General features: G+C 33.5%; 1 protein-coding gene across 1 annotated transcript; it reads left to right on the plus strand.

Annotated features, from left to right (window-relative positions):
• The first annotated feature begins 1,423 nt into the window (after positions 1-1,423).
• On the plus strand, positions 1,424-15,556 carry LOC116342809 (collagen alpha-1(I) chain-like). Its single transcript, XM_031770565.1, has 60 exons — positions 1,424-1,571; positions 2,084-2,360; positions 2,780-2,830; positions 2,892-2,957; positions 3,026-3,061; positions 3,135-3,533; positions 3,605-3,631; positions 3,724-3,777; positions 3,851-3,901; positions 4,115-4,204; positions 4,284-4,337; positions 4,406-4,464; positions 4,525-4,558; positions 4,747-4,790; positions 5,057-5,102; positions 5,358-5,408; positions 5,479-5,568; positions 5,875-5,901; positions 5,987-6,048; positions 6,483-6,601; positions 6,806-6,831; positions 6,916-6,983; positions 7,048-7,066; positions 7,174-7,323; positions 7,607-7,615; positions 7,859-7,945; positions 8,012-8,107; positions 8,197-8,213; positions 8,395-8,499; positions 8,609-8,657; positions 8,746-8,789; positions 8,859-8,876; positions 8,949-8,991; positions 9,101-9,163; positions 9,441-9,519; positions 9,590-9,629; positions 9,953-9,984; positions 10,134-10,158; positions 10,317-10,335; positions 10,415-10,477; positions 10,554-10,608; positions 10,922-10,970; positions 11,259-11,349; positions 11,420-11,509; positions 11,645-11,671; positions 11,936-11,998; positions 12,076-12,110; positions 12,210-12,219; positions 12,311-12,346; positions 12,566-12,619; positions 12,712-12,746; positions 13,019-13,064; positions 13,144-13,161; positions 13,242-13,259; positions 13,377-13,484; positions 13,622-13,693; positions 13,759-13,812; positions 13,972-14,025; positions 14,433-15,127; positions 15,212-15,556. The coding sequence occupies exons 2-60, from the start codon at positions 2,198-2,200 to the stop codon at positions 15,377-15,379; spliced, it is 4,353 nt and encodes a 1,450-aa protein (XP_031626425.1). The 5' UTR covers positions 1,424-1,571; positions 2,084-2,197; the 3' UTR covers positions 15,380-15,556.
• The last annotated feature ends 863 nt before the right edge of the window (positions 15,557-16,419 follow it).

Genomic DNA, 16,419 nt, shown 5'->3' on the forward strand with positions numbered 1-16,419 from the left:
TTGGGTCAATACACTGAGACATGAGCGGCGCTTCATCTTTCACACACGTATTTTTTTAATATATGATAAGAGTCCTACTTAGACAATTTTATTTTTGGAATAAAAACAGAACTGCAGTGAACTTGGCCAAAAATGTAACACGAAATCATTCAAGCAGTGAAAGAACACTGTTCCGGATTTGATTATTTGACTTTTCTTATCATGAAATTAGAATATATGGAGATGATGTTGGAAGTTGTAATCGTTTTGGACCGATGAAAAATTGAAACATTTACTGGACCCATGGTGATAAGCTTTGACCGAATTTAAATAAAATGTTGATTATTGAATGATTTTGGTCTGATTACGAAATGAATTGAATTTAATAGAAGAAATGGATGATGCTTGGAAATTGTTGAACAGTTTGAACGAAAGTCAATTAAAGGAAGACACTTACGAATTATTCCCAATGAAATTTACTATCTAGAAAGAAATGAACAATTTAATACCAGTAATTAACTTGAAAAAAATCGACAGAGACGGGAATAGTTATTATTTACCTAAATTCGAAGCCAAGAAATCCAGTGGTGATAACCGTTTTTCTCGATTGGATTATTTCTTCATACGAAGCTTTTTTTTATTTTTATTTTGGCCTATTCTGGGGGACTTTGTGTCCCCTAATCGATTTTTGTGAAAATAAGTAAAATGCAGTTTTTTGGCACGAGAAAGTCTAATCTGACATTCATTTTGCGATACGATGAAATTTGGTTACTTTTCCCATACGAAAATCTGTAAAAATCACAAAAATTGAATTTTTACCACTTTTTTTCAAATATTGAATTTTCTCATTATAAATCACTTGATATGTAATCAATACTATATAAAAACGACAAATTCCATTCATTTACAATCAGTTTTATGTGTTTATGTAACTTATAATTATTCTTATTCATTTAATTATAATACTTTCACTTTAAAAAAAAATGATTACACATTAAATATTCGATATTAAAAGAATAACGACAATAATTCACAGTTTATTTACATAATAAATATAATCATAACTGTTTGATATTTTAACTTTGTGTCCAACAAATACATACGAAATGTATACGAAAATTGAGTCGCGAGCTTGAATTAAAACAAAAGAAAGGATGAATGTCCGACTTGTTTGTTTTGAAATAGTCTCAAAAAAGTATGGCTATGTAAAAAGATGTGATAAGAGTTGGCCATTTCGACATATATTTTTGGATGCTGAAATAATCATTTAACTCCACAAAAAAATTGCCTTTCCGGGCATACTTAACGGGCATTTTGCTTTTTTATTAAATTTCAATATTTTCGGTTATCAAAACAGTTCTTATTTAAGCTCCGGTATCAAAACAGAGATCAACGCATATACTAAGTTGAAATATTATAATAATGAGCGATCAAGTAGCGAAATGTTCATTTGGTGTCCAGTTCTCAAAGCGGAAACAAGTGGAATAATTAGTAAAATTAAATTAAAATTGTGAAGTGATCTTTTGTGAGTTTTATACTCATAAGTGCAGTGATAAATACAATTTTTTTTTACTGAAAAACATTGATTTAAGGTAAAAACTCCTCGAGAAAATTATTTTTATTGCAAAGAATTAAAGTTTCTTCGTTTTTCACGCCACTTTTGAGGACGTTTTATTCGGGTTTTTTCTCAACCGGAAGTGACACGTACACAACAAAAAAAAGTTTATTACTGAAAATGATTGCATTTTATCAATGAAAAAATTGAGAAAATAGTAAAATATAGTGATAATATCATGTCATTGATGCGAAAAATGTATTTCTGAATCTTATTTTCAACAGTTTTTGATGATTTTGTTCGATTAAAAATAAAATTCAGTTAGTGTTGAAGTTGTAGTTCATATTTTTGTTGTTAAACATCGGAGTCTAGTTTTAAAGAGAAAAACTTACATTTTTCCAGCAAAATATTAAGAAAAAAAATTTCCTGCCAATTGGAAGTCTTTCGAAATTGTTGTTGTTTGTTTTCTAATTTGTGGTTTATTAGATTGATCTGAAAAATGTGTCGGATGTGTTAATCTTAATATATTTCATTATGTTGATTTTCCAGTACTCTTCATGTTTTTAGTGTGCAGCAGCTTTCCGTAAAAATGTGTCTAATCTAATCGTAGTTGTTTCGCAATTGAGAAAACGAGAGAAGGAAATAAATAGAATAGGAAGTGAAATGGCGAAATTAAAAACGCTTTTGATATGTTTGGTGGTGTTGACCATAGTGACATCAAGTTTTGCCGAGAAAATTAAGAAAACGGTTCAAAAAAAGCCCGGAACAGTTAAAAAGGCAGTAAAGAAAACACAATCTGACGCACCGTTGCCACCCAAGCAGAAATGTATGTGTAACAATTTTACGCAATGTGTATAGAGAGAACTTTTTTAAAGTGAATGAGACAAGTGATGTTGACCGGTTATGTTGCTCGAAATTATCAGGACCGATGTGATAAGCGCATTTGTGTTAGCCAAAAATCAACCGAAACAATTTCACATTTGCCCTTTAGGTAATACATATGGCTTACAAGCGATAAAAACAAATGCCATATTATAACTAAACTGTCGCTGTTTTAAATTCCCTGGTGTCACGGCCCTTTATCATGTTTTGTTCAAATTTAGCGACTCGCAGCTGACCGAATTCATTCGTTTCTTCGTTTCGGGATTTCGTTTGTTTTATCGTCAAATTCACTTGTTTCGACACTTTTACAAATTGATCATTAAAGATTATTGAGAATAACTCATTTAAAAAAATGAATTTCAGTGCTTCGTGATGAGGAATATGATGATGGAGATTATTATGATGAAAATATAGGTAAATTGGCAACAATTTCTTTTTTCAAATATTTTCTAACATATTTATAATATACACATAGATCCCAATGAAGTTGGCAAACAACCACCGCCCACTAACAATGGACAAACCGAAACAGTAGTCGGAGGTACCATAACATATTTTGAATATTTAATCATTTTGATTAGAGTAATTTTTTTTATGATAATTTAATAGGCAAACCATCAACTAAACAAAGTGAGGCGGTTATTGGTAAATTCCTTTTTTGCTTTTATTTTCATTGAACATTGGACAAAAAACCAAACCACTTTGTTTCGAATTGCAGCGCCATTCCTTTGTGAATATGAGGGTAAACGTTATCGAAACCTTGAAAAGTTCAATGGTGGCGCAAATGGATGTGCCCAATGTATTTGTATTGAGGGCCAAGTGAATTGTGATGAATCAAAGTGTCAAATTTTGGTGGAACCACCGGAAGTGCCAAACGTAAATGTACCACAGTCAGGCGGTCAACAGCCACCAGTAACACCAAAGACAACAACAACAACAACATCCAAACCAGCAACTGTCCGACCCGTCACACAAGGAAGTGAAAAAGGTCCATCGCCTTCAGAGCTCGCATACTATGCAAGTCGTTTAACCGATGCTAATATTAATTCACAAAAGGGTCCACCCGATTCGGTATCATACTATCCAGAACAATTACAATATTTGCAAGCTCAACAAGGTATCCCCGTCAACATTTTCAATTCAAAAAATCAGTGTGTATATTTCAAATATTTTCAACCATTCTGATAGGAACACCTGGTGTGCGAGGACCGCCCGGTAAATATTTAATATGTTATATAGTGCAAAAACTGTTTATTATTTTGTTTTCAAGTGCATTGTTTTAATATGATCACAATTAAATTTTTAAGGATCGCCCGGTCCGATGGGACCTCCTGGCCCAGGTGGGCCACCAGGCGAACCAGGTATGTATCTGTGAATGTACAATAATGAAAACAATGCAAAATAATAATATTGGTTTTTTTCTTGGATGTTTAGGCTTGGCTGGACCACCGGGACCTCCGGGAAGAAGCGTAGCTGGAAACCCCGGTAAAATAAATTTGAAAACTATTATATAATACAATAATACAAATAAATTTCTCAGTGTGGCTAATTTGATTGATTTTCATATAAATGTTCAAATAATCGCACTTTGCAGTTTGGGACATTAAATCTACTATAATCATCTTATTTTGTTCAAAACCTAAAGCATAAAATTCGATTTGGAGAATTTGAAACCTATATTTTTATGTATTCGTATAGGAAAGGATGGAGCTCGAGGCGAAGACGGAGAAATTGGATTGCCAGGCGTAGCTGGAGCACCGGGACCGCGCGGGTTACCCGGAATTCCCGGTGAGTTTTTTAATTGCTTCCTGTTTATTATATCAGGTCGGGTTTTTAATTGATATTAAAATATTCATATGATTATCAGGAATACCTGGAGCGAAAGGACATAGAGGTTTTGCTGGAAGTGACGGCGCAAAGGGTATGAAATTTTCTAACATAAAATCGTCATCGAACTAAAATTAATTTTAAATATCTGGCTATAAATAGGCGACCAGGGAGAAAAAGGCGCTCAAGGGATTGGTTTGCCAGGACCTATAGGACAACCGGTAAAATCGGTTTTTGAATCACCGAAATTGAGTGAAAACTAAACTTTTCTTTGTAAACAGGGACCAACGGGCCGCGGAATTGACGGCCAGCCAGGTAAATTACTAATCTATGCATTATTCGAAAATGTGAATAATTATCATGATATTTTGACCATGACAGTTACTCAAGACCTTATTCTCTTGATTTACTACATGTTCCTATTATCGATTATGTTGGAGCCACGAATAATGTCAAGTTTTTGTAAAGCTCTAATCAAATACATATATTAATTCAATTAACAGGTCCACGCGGAATGGACGGCCAGGTTGGCCAGCCTGGACCAGCTGTAAGCTTTACCTTCACTAATTCACTAAATATTAACTATTTACTGATAATTTCAGGCAATATATTGAACTAACTGGTCAGTTGAGCTGACAGTACGTTAGCCAGCTAAATGGACTAAAACAATAGAAGTTATTGTTATCCAACATTAAAACAATAACGTCTATTGTTTTAGCCCATTCAGCTGGCTAACGTACTGTCAGCTCAACTGACCAGTTAGTTCAATATATTTACTGATAATTTCTACTTATTCTTTATAATAAAAAAAAGGGTCCAACTGGAAAAACGGGGTTGCCGGGCTTCCCTGGTGCACCAGGTAAAAATCGATTTAATCCAAACCAACACACGAAATTAAAATCGAGTAATTGGTACGAACATATTACTCTAACGTATATACTATAGTAACCGAACTTAAATTCAAAATGATTTTTGTCATCTAGTGTGTTACAGTATTCCATGTAGTCAAATTGCACAAAACGAAACAGTAGTAATTACGATATTAATTTTGTGTGAATATTTCGATGCAAAAATAGCCTCTTTTCAATTTGAATCTTGAAAATTCATTCTGTAGGATTACCTGGCGCCGCCGGATTAACTGGCGCAAAAGGCGAAAGCATACAAGGTAAGAAAATGTAGTTGCAAATATGGCTAAAAATCAAAATAAAAAAAATCAATATTTGTTTCGGAAAAAGGTCCAATGGGAGCGAAAGGAGAAAGAGGTGAAGCAGGAAAAGACGGTTCGGATGGAAAAGATGGAAAAGATGGTCAAAAAGGACATGCAGGTGAGGATTTGTTTGTCGTAAGAAACCATACTTCGTTTGATCTTACCTCATTAAAACTTTGATTGAACTATTTGCATTCAAATCAAATAGTTTTTAAATTGGACAATAAATATGGTTTGCTATTAAAAAAAACATGGTAATCGCATGGCAAATTTACTAATCCACATGACCTTAAAAACATAAAATCACATGCTTTCACAAGTTCAATGTGACGTTCATTATAATTACATTATATTTATTAACATATTTATCGATATTGAAATTGACTCATTATACGCATTTTTTAATTTATTTTACATGAAATAGGATTGCCGGGAACTCCAGGACCAATCGGTACATCTTCTTTTTTTATACACTATATGTCATATTTTTTCGTAAACCTTTAAACACTTATTATGTTTCGCCTCTTTCAAAAAAGGTTTTCCTGGTCAGCGCGGACTCGCTGGAGCAGACGGCCTGAATGGAGAGCCTGGACATCCAGTAGGTTGAACATAAAAAAATTATATTTAAATCATATTTGCAGGGTTATCAGATTTGAGATCAAATAATTTGAAAAATCAACAAATCATTCAACTTAAATCAATTATTTAACAAGTTAGATGTACAAGTCGGGCATGTTTGATAAGTTGACTGAATTTTGCATCTTGAACAAGCCGTTTCTCATCTTCAAGTGTAGAAACCGTTGCTTTCAATAATGACATTTATTCGGCCAACTTCTTGTAATCATTGATATTTTAGTTTTGTGGCTGAATTTGTGCGGCAAGTGCTTGAATTTTGATTTTGCTGCATTTTGGCATGTTTATCATTCCAAAATACATTAGGTGAAATCAAATCTGTTCTTCTCAAATAAATTGATCTCATTTTTGTTTTTGACTAGAAATATACAAATAAATGTGTCCAATGACGAATTTCAGGGCCCACCAGGTGAGCGTGGAACTAAAGGAGAAAGAGGTGACAGAGGTGATGTTGGTCCTAGCGGAAAAACGGGCAATCCCGGAGAAATGGGCCCCGAAGGCCAACGTGGCAAAAGAGGGTGAGTAGTTTTATTAGAAGAACTTTTTGGAACCAAAAAATACTGTTGAAACTACTTGTCAACTTTGTGACAATTTGCATAATTCACATGTGTTGTTTTGTCATTTTATTTACAATGGTTGATTTTTCATTATAATATGACTTCAATGAGGTTACTTGATTTTTATTAAAATTACTGAAATATTCTTTTAAAAAAAACAAATAGAATGCGAGGTCCGATCGGTTTACCAGGTAATAAAACTAACATTAAAACACTTCAAACAAGATACGAAAATGAAGAATTAATCATATAAACAACTTTTATTTCATAAAAAGGCCCACAAGGTGAGCGTGGTGCAAATGGATTTGGTATGCCAGGAAATGAGGGTCCAATGGGTCCGAAGGTAGGTCATTAATAAATAGAGAAAACAGTAAACAATTAAATAAATTAATTCATCAATTAAACAGGGATCACAAGGATTACCAGGTAAGGTTCGACTTTGTTAACAATTATTGATTCAAATGAAAATACAAATAGTTTTTTCTATTTTCAATTTTATTTTAAATATACTATGCTCTTGAATTCATATAAAGGTGCTCAAGGGCCCATTGGAGAGAAAGGATCCACTGGAGAAACGGGCCCTCAAGGGCCAATCGGTTTGCGAGGCCCGCCGGGCAAAATTGGAGCACCTGGCATGCAAGGAGAACGTGGCCCCATTGGAATAGGGAAACCAGGCGAAATAGGTAGGACGTTTTTTTTATAACACATTAAAATGATCAATAATTATAACTCAATACTGTACAAAATATTCACACATATACACACTTCTATGCGATATTCAGTCCATTGCAAATGAATTCAGGTTGATAGCGATAAAGTGACTTTTTCATTCCAAAGTGTCATTTTGGTCCAAAATAAATTGAAACATCGTATGGACGTCTCTAACAAACAGGATATCATATAGGAGTGTGTGAACTCAGTTTACTGACTAGAATTAATTGTTTTATTTCTCTTTTCTATTTATAGGACCCCAAGGTGAAAAATATGATTGAACATTTTAATTTGATTGATCAAGTTGTAGCGACATAAATTATTTATAAAAACAGTTTATATAAAAAATGTATTGCTTGTCCAAAAATGGCATAGTTAACTGTTACGTAAAAAATTGATAAAAGTGACGGATCTATTTTTTTGGATTTTTAAAGCAATAATAAGTATTTTTATCAATATTTGGATTATTATATGTATTTGGCAATCTATTGCATATCGTTAATAAAGGTATACAAGGGATGCCTGGACCGATCGGTCTTCCTGGTGACAAAGGCGTGGGAGAGCGTGGGCCGATTGGTGAACGCGGGCCGATTGGTAAGTTCAATGTGAAGATTTTTTCGCCATTTCTTAAATTAAAATGGGAATATTTATAATAAACAGGCCCAGCCGGAGAAAGAGGCGAACCCGGCCAACGCGGCGAAGCTGGAGAAAAGGGTGAAAAGGGTGAAGGAGAAAGAGGCGAACCCGGTTTAATAGGCAAGTAAAATTTTGTTCAGCTTTGAGATTTTTTTGGCAATTCCGTAATATTGAAATTCCATTTTTGTGTTTCTTCGAAAAATCGATAGGTCCCAGAGGATATTTGGTAAGAGGAACACCATATAAATTTGCTTTCTTTGTCATCCAATTTGTGTTTGACAAATCTTAATAATTAATTTTTTTACATATTTCTATGTTGTAAATAGAAGTCTCACTTTCGTTCACGGACATTCATATAAATTTCTACAATATTTGAAATATAATTTTTTGTTTTAAATGCTTTTCAGGGTTTACCAGGAGCGCAGGGAAATATTGGACCTCCTGGAGCACCTGGATTAGTTGGACCACCAGGGCCAATTGGGCCGATCGGGCCCAGAGGAATTCGTGGAGAGGTAAGTTGATAACTAACTTCATTTATATAAATCTCGCTTATCAGCCAAAAAATATGAAGATTTGACTATGAGTTCGCAAAATTATAAAATTTCATTTATAAACTTATAGCGCGGAGAAATGGGAGAAAGAGGCCAAATCGGTTTGACTGGAGCTAATGGCACGTATTCATATGAATTGTTCTGTTTAAATGTGATCAATTGCAAGTTTTAATGTATTAACTAAAAAATATTTCTGTGATCATATAGGTCTGAAAGGAGAAAAGGGCGAAACAGGAAATACAGGAGCACCCGTAAGCTATAACAAAATTATAGAATTCATTGTTTTACAAGTACTTATGTGTCAACAATATTATTTATAGGGAATACAAGGTCCAAAGGTAGATATGCAATAATGAACGAATTTAAATCGAAAGTATTATCGTGTTTTCGTCTTCATATAATATTACTAGGGTCATACTGGAATTGGATTGCCGGGACAAAAGGGAGATAGAGGCAAGTTAAAAGAATTTATAATTTTGGGCTTCGGACTTCGCGCGAATACTATTTTGCGTTTTTTTCTTGTTATGATTTGTAAATTTTTTGATTTGATTACTTTAACCAGGCATTCAGGGTATTCGAGGAGAGATTGGGCTACAAGGAATCGAAGGACAACGCGGCGAACCTGGTTTGTATTCAATACGTTTTCTAATTTATGTTATTTGGTAAATTGGATCTGAATACGAAACATACTTGCAATGATTTACATTTTTCTAAAACTAATATATTTAGAAAAGTAAATCCGGCTCCTTTTTGAAACGAATCTGATGCACATATTTCGAAACAGTTCCATTTTTTTTACTTTCCTCTTCATCATTATTTATAGTTTTTATTATTGAAAGCATGAAACGCATTATTTATGATAAGACTTATTTTATAATGTTAATGAATTATTCATTTTTCAGGTCTTCCCGGTCCGATTGGCCCAATTGGTCCGATCGGTGAAAGAGGACCGATCGGCGAGGGCATTCCTGGTGCCCCGGGGTACATTTACATTTTTCTTTAACGCCGTCCCAATTTTTTATCATTTTTATTTTTGTGACTTTTTTAATAGATCACCTGGAGAAATTGGTCCAATGGGAGAGCGAGGGGAGGTATTGTTATGTCAATTTATTTTATACCAAACATATAAAAATTGAATGGGTTAGAATAATAATTTCGACCTCCAATCTTGACATTGACTTAAAATGAATAAGAAACTAGCTCGCGTTGAGAATACATCAAAAAGTTGAACAAGATCGAAAATAAATGTGAAAGATTCAATGCCTTGTTTCAGTATATTTTCTTTTTCAAAGGAAGATTGGAGATCAAAATTATTCTTACCCATTCAATCAAGCATATACTGTGACTTCATAAATTCATTAAAAAAAAAATCCATACTAAAAAACATATTTTTCTTTCTTTAAATTAAATTCAGCGTGGTATTCAAGGCTTGCAGGGACTTCAAGGGTAATTTTCTTATTTACACTGTAAAACCGATCGGATTAAAAACTAAGCCTTTTGAATTTTTTTTATTAAAAATCCAAAAGGATTATCTTTCAAGCCATTGTTATATTTGCATTTACGCTATAATTACATTTAATTTCGTATTTCAACAGTTTTCCGGGAATTCAAGGACCACAGGTAGATATATAATGATGACTGAAATCGAAAGTATTATCGTCTTTTCGTCTTCATATAATATTTTCTCTTTTCTTGCTTGCGCATGTATTTTTTCACTCATTGAATGAAATGATCATTCGACAACCATGTAATATGGAATACAATTAACTCAATCGCAGGGAATAAAAGGTGATAAAGGTAATAAAAAACTTAGCAGAAGTACGGAAGAAGCTAAACTCGCAGAAAATAATGTAAAATCCGTACTTGGTTTCATTAGGTTTAACCGGAGCGAAGGGAGAGGACGGTAGGCAAGGAAGAATGGGTGAAAAAGGTGAAAAAGGTAAATATTTGAATATGAAGGGTTCCTACACATTTTCTACTGGGCTGTTTTTCATTCTTTATTTTATATATTTTAGGTATACAAGGCTTGTCTGGCCCCAAGGGACATAAGGGTGATATTGGTTTTCGCGGGTATATAAATTAATCTTTTAGCCTCCGTAATGATTTAACAAGTTCATTATTTTTTCAAGCATTAGTCTAAGCAAAACTAAGACTAAATCGAAAAATTCGTGTTATCACTCGTGATGCTGATGATAAAGATTTCATTTTGCACTCAATGTCTTAGTTTTGTTTTTAAGTAAAACGCGTGTTTTTTACAAAATAAATTTTAGTTGAATTTAAGAAAAACACGAAAGAAATAATGCGCTTGTGACTTCATTAAAGAGATTAGTAAACATTCCACTGTATATGTTTGCGTCATAATTACAAATTTATTTTTATATAGAGAGCCTGGTCCTGTGGGAGCGCCTGGCCGAGGTGAAATTGGACCACCAGTAAGAACTATTTTATAATAATACAATTTGTAAATATAAATATGTCTAATCTTAGAAAACACAGATCTCTCTAAAGTTTATCACTTGATAGTATGATTCCTTTTACCATCTGTAATCATGTCTGTAATTATGTAAAAGTGGTAAATGCCATTTTACTCTGATTACATTTGATTCTGTCATCTGTGTTTGCTAAGAGTAATTGAACTAACTTTGCACAAAATCAATTGATTTGGTGTAAGATTATCTATAGATAATGAGAGTATTCTATTTATTATTTTTTAATTAAAGGGTCCACAAGGAGAAATAGGCCAGAAGGGGGAAACTGGCCAGAAAGGATCTACCGGCGATATTGGTCCAATTGGCCAAACTGGACCTCAAGGTTGAGATCTGATAAAAAGTATCATTTGCATCTACTATTCTACTAATCGGGGGTTTTGCAATTAAAATAGGTATGCCAGGCGAGAATGGTAAAAAAGGAGATAAGGGATCCGATGGACTTCCTGGCCCAGTTGGTCCTACCGGATTAAAAGGAGCAAGTGGTAAGTATTATTGGCAGTAATTTTTTTCGTGTTTACAAAATATGTCCTTTCAAAATAACGTATTGAAAATGTCGACCAAATTGAAGGCAAAAATCATTTGAAACACTATACACAATATTTTTTTTTTAATTTCAGGCGAACGAGGATTTAATGGCTTACCAGGTAAATATAGTAGCTTCAAAATAAAAATTGATTTTTTAAACAAAAATTGATACATATGGGACTTGCCCTTATGTCAGACTTGTTCTTTGAATTGTTTACTTTCGATGCAAAATTTATTGGGCGTCTTTCTACCTTTTTGAAAGAAGAAAAATTCGGCAAATATATTATTATTTTCATTTTTTTTTCGCCGCAACATCGAAAATCCCAATATTAATTTGAAAAGTCTACTGTTTTAAAAAAAAATTGCTCTTGTACTTTGTTTAGGTGCTCCTGGACAACAAGGAATCAGAGGAATGAGAGGATTGAAAGGCGAAATGGGAAAACAAGGTGAATCAATGTTATTAAATAACGCTTTTAACTTTGAAAGGAACAAAACTTAACAACTCTATTTTTGCTATTCAAAGGAACCGATGGCACGCCTGGTTTGCCTGGATTACAGGTATATAATATCATATATTTGATTAAATATCTTTAAAAAATTATAAATCTATACCAAATACGTACTGATGTTGTTATTTTTATTTCATTATCGCTGTAGGGACCTCAAGGTAAATTGAATACTACATTTCATGAAATTCATTAAATCTCATTTTGAATTGAATTTAATTTCCATTATTAAATCAATAAACATTTTCATAGGCCCGATTGGTGAACCTGGAAGAGAAGGAGCTATTGGTAAATATTCCCATGTGCAAAAAAGTGACTAATAAATTTTGGACTGACTATTGACTTTAAATATAAACAACTTTAGCTACATTTAGTTATTCGTCTTCAAAATAAATTTGGCCAACTATAGTCACTTACAGCCCATAATAATTTGGTCACTTTTCTCCACATAGGTTTTTAGAAAATGAGCTTTCATTTATACTGATTATATGTTTATGAAAATTAAAGGTAAACAGGGTCCACAGGGTCTACAAGGCCGCCAGGGCGAAAAAGGCAACCAAGGTGCATTAAGAATTGAATACTACATTTTGTGAAATTCATTGAATTGTATTTGAATTTGATTTTCATTATTATCTCAATAAATATTTTCATAGGCCCGATTGGAAACCCCGGATCGCCTGGTGTCCAGGTCAGTTTATGTAAAATTTTAATACAAAATATTATATTGTAAAATAAATTACAGTTTCAAGAAGGAAATAATATCTTCTTAATCCACTTCTTCATATCGATACAAATACAGAAGCTTCTAATTAATTATGTTGGTCATTCAAGCATGTAACGAATGTTTACAATTAAACTCAATTACAAAAAGCTCCATTATTATTCTTATATGCAACTAATTCGTTTTCTTAAAAAATGACGTACTTAATAAATAAATATAATTTCTTTTAATTGGTATAGGGAATGCCCGGTCTGCAAGGTTTAGTTGGCCAAACAGGGGAACGTGGTAAGCCATTTTTCGAATAACTGACTATCATTATTTTATCATTGTTATATTAATAATTATTATCAATTTCCAAATCAAGGTGAAAAGGGTTCTCAGGGTAAGCCTTTATTTCGAATAAATGATTATCACATTTTTATCATCGTTATATTAATAATTATTACGAATTCCCTAATCAAGGTGAACAAGGACAAATGGGTAAGTAAACTGACAGTTTTCATGGAGAATTATTATTTAACCACAACATTTTTCTGATGTACCCTACGAATTTCCGTTTTGTATTTTTTTACTAATCTTGTTAATTAAATTGAAAAGGTATGCGTGGAAAGGAAGGAAAAAAAGGCGAAGCTGGTGCAAAGGGCGATCGCGGAGAGATTGGGCTTCAAGGAATCAAAGGCCATGTTGGTCTGCCGGGTGCTCCAGGTTTGAACAATATATAATCATGTATTTTAAATATATTCACAAAATTCAAATTTAATTTGAGTGTCAATTGAAATAAAACTACTCAAAGAGAATGGGTCACATAACAATTGCAAACATCTTTTTATCGTTTTTTTAAGGAGTTCCTGGTATTCGTGGAGAGAAAGGAAATCAAGGAAATGATGGATCAATGGGGCGACAGGGAGAACAAGGTAAAAAATAAAATAAAAAAACTTCTGAATCTATTGTGAAAATAAAAAAAATCGGTTTATAATAGGTCCACGCGGTCCAATGGGATTAACTGGATCACAAGGATTAACTGGCCCAATGGGTGAGCAATATTGAATAATTTTCATTGCATTTTTTTAAAAACTTTACTTTGAAAAAACTGTTGGCAGTCAATAGAAATATTTGGTTATCCCTGTATTGAATATGCATAGATTATTTCGACATGGTTTCCTCTCAATAATCATAAATTCTCTGTTTATAGGTCCACCCGGCCCACCGTGCAGCGATGGTAAACCAGGACCACCTGGCGAACCGGGTAATTGACATGTCTCATTGTTTTTTAGTGGATTGGAGAAAAAGTATCGAGCCTTCGGGGAAAAAAATTTCAAAAAGTGGTCAAAAGTTAAACCGATTAGAACACGAGTGAAATTTCATAGAAAATTCGATGTTTTTTATTTTTAAAATGCGAACCTTGTTATGATGAGCGTGCCCCAAATAGATATTAATATCGCCGCTTTAAAGAAGTACCAAAGTCCTAGCTAAACCATTTGTAGAAGACAATACTCAAAAAATATTTCGACATTTGGGTTTGGCGCGATAAAAATTGAATGGACTGAGTTATCACATGCGGCATGCAGAGATGGCCCGATACATTTTCCTCAATCCAATATAATATCGTAACAAATCAAAAGTTTCGATAAATATTTTAAATAATTTTTTCAGGTCCACCCGGCCCACCGGGCGAATCACAAGGATACGATACAGCATTATTGCAAGCCTTGACAAGTCAAATGTCATCGATCAACAATAACAAAGGCCCAAGCAATATGCAAGAAGATAGTCCAATGAATCGAATATTTTCTGATCAAAAAATATCAATCGAAGAACAACGTAGTCTGCTTAAAAAGGCTTACGAACAACTGAAGCGAAATTTGGAAAATTTGAATAGACCAACTGGTCAAAAAGATTCTCCAGCAAGAACATGTAACGAGCTCGCGTTATCACAACCAGAACTACCATCTGGCGATTACTGGATTGATCCAAATGAAGGCGATAAAAAGGATGCAATTTTGGTATACTGTGATATGCCAAAGAAAGCAACATGCATTCGATCACAACCACAGCGCAGCAATAACATTGTGTACGTCGGTGAAGAGAGAGAAATTTGGTTGAGTGAAGTTCATAATGGAATGAAATTAACATACAAAGCTGAAAGCAATCAAATTACACATTTACAAATGCTATCGACTCATGCCGCCCAAAATATTACTTATCATTGCAAAAATACGGTTGGATATTTTGACGCAGAGAAAAATAATTATCGCAAATCATTGAAGTTATTGGCATGGAATGATGCTGAATTGACCGCGAAAAATTCACAGCAACTACGTTATGAAGTAACAGAAGATGGATGCAAGGTAACTTTCTATTGCCATAGAAAGAGTTCAACTTTTCCTCGCCTTTTCTGATTTCGTATTCATATACATTTTTTTTCCTTTTAGACACGGTCTTCCAGATGGTCACAAACTGTAATTAGTTACAAAACAGAAAAACCATCCAGACTTCCAATTGCAGACGTCGCTATTCGAGATGTTGGCAGTGCTGATCAACAATTTGCTGTAGAAATTAGTCGAGTGTGTTTTGAAACACAGGACTTTGGCAGTCAATAGAATTAAGTAGAAAATTATATTGTCATTTTGTTGTAAATAAGTTTTAAATCGCCGTAGTGACTTTAAAATGAGTAACTTCGACGTTGGCTTTGATATAGATTGAAGAGCATTTATTATTGTGAAAGTTTCTATAACTTAATCAGTAACAAAAACTAAATAAAAACCATTTAACATGTGTTTTTTGTTGTTTTTCATTTTTGTTGGTCTCAAGCGTTCAGAAAGACATACATTTATGCGAGCAATTGAATGATGCTTGCATCATTTGATGCGCATCGATTGTGCTGTCGCCATACATTCGGATCTTCGAACGCACAACGAAAGCACTACCGATGCGCATCAAATGATGCAAGCATCATTCAATTGCTCGCATAAATGTATGTTTTTCTGAACGCTTGGTTAGTCTGACTATTCATCTGAACATTTGTACGATGTTTTATGTCTATCTATCTAATAGAAATATCAATTCCCCGCTTGCTAACTCTTCGGGTGTAGTACAAAATTTCGCCGGAATTGATCATTGAAAGTTTCGATAAATATTTTAAATCATTTTTTCAGGTCCACCCGGCCCACCGGGCGAATCACAAGGATACGATACAGCATTATTGCAAGCCTTGACAAGTCAAATGTCATCGATCAAAAATAACAAAGGCCCAAGCAATATGCAAGAAGATAGTCCAATGAATCGAATATTTTCTGATCAAAAAACATCAATCGAAGAACAACGCAATCTGCTTAAAAAGGCATGAGTAACTTCGACGCTGGCTTTGATATAGATTGAAGAGCATTTATTATTGTGAAAGTTTCTATAACTTAATCAGTAACAAAAAATAAATAAAAACCATTTAACACACTAATTAGTGAAGATAATTCCGCACGGTATCGTGTAGCAATAAAAATCATGTATCTAACTTTAAACTGTATGACGAATGTATACTTTATAAACATTTGTTTCAAGAGTTATAGAAACTACAACATAGATAACCGGTCGCCACTTGTAAGCTTTTTGTATTCGATTGGTCTTTATTATACACGATGAGAGG

Source organism: Contarinia nasturtii, unplaced genomic scaffold, assembly GCF_009176525.2.
Source record: "Contarinia nasturtii isolate CC-2019 unplaced genomic scaffold, AAFC_CNas_1.1 Cnas_scaffold_928, whole genome shotgun sequence".
Taxonomy (NCBI): Eukaryota; Metazoa; Arthropoda; class Insecta; order Diptera; family Cecidomyiidae; genus Contarinia; species Contarinia nasturtii.

What these genes read in the sequence shown, in the direction of transcription:
- LOC116342809 (XM_031770565.1), top strand. Translation starts at nt 2,198, where the DNA reads ATGGCGAAATTAAAAACGCTTTTGATATGTTTGGTGGTGTTGACCATA. An exon ending in GGGCTTCCCTGGTGCACCAG is followed by an intron (nt 5,103 to 5,357) that starts GTAAAAATCGAT and finishes TTCATTCTGTAG; the next exon opens with GATTACCTGGCGCCGCCGGA. An exon ending in TGGTCAAAAAGGACATGCAG is followed by an intron (nt 5,569 to 5,874) that starts GTGAGGATTTGT and finishes TACATGAAATAG; the next exon opens with GATTGCCGGGAACTCCAGGA.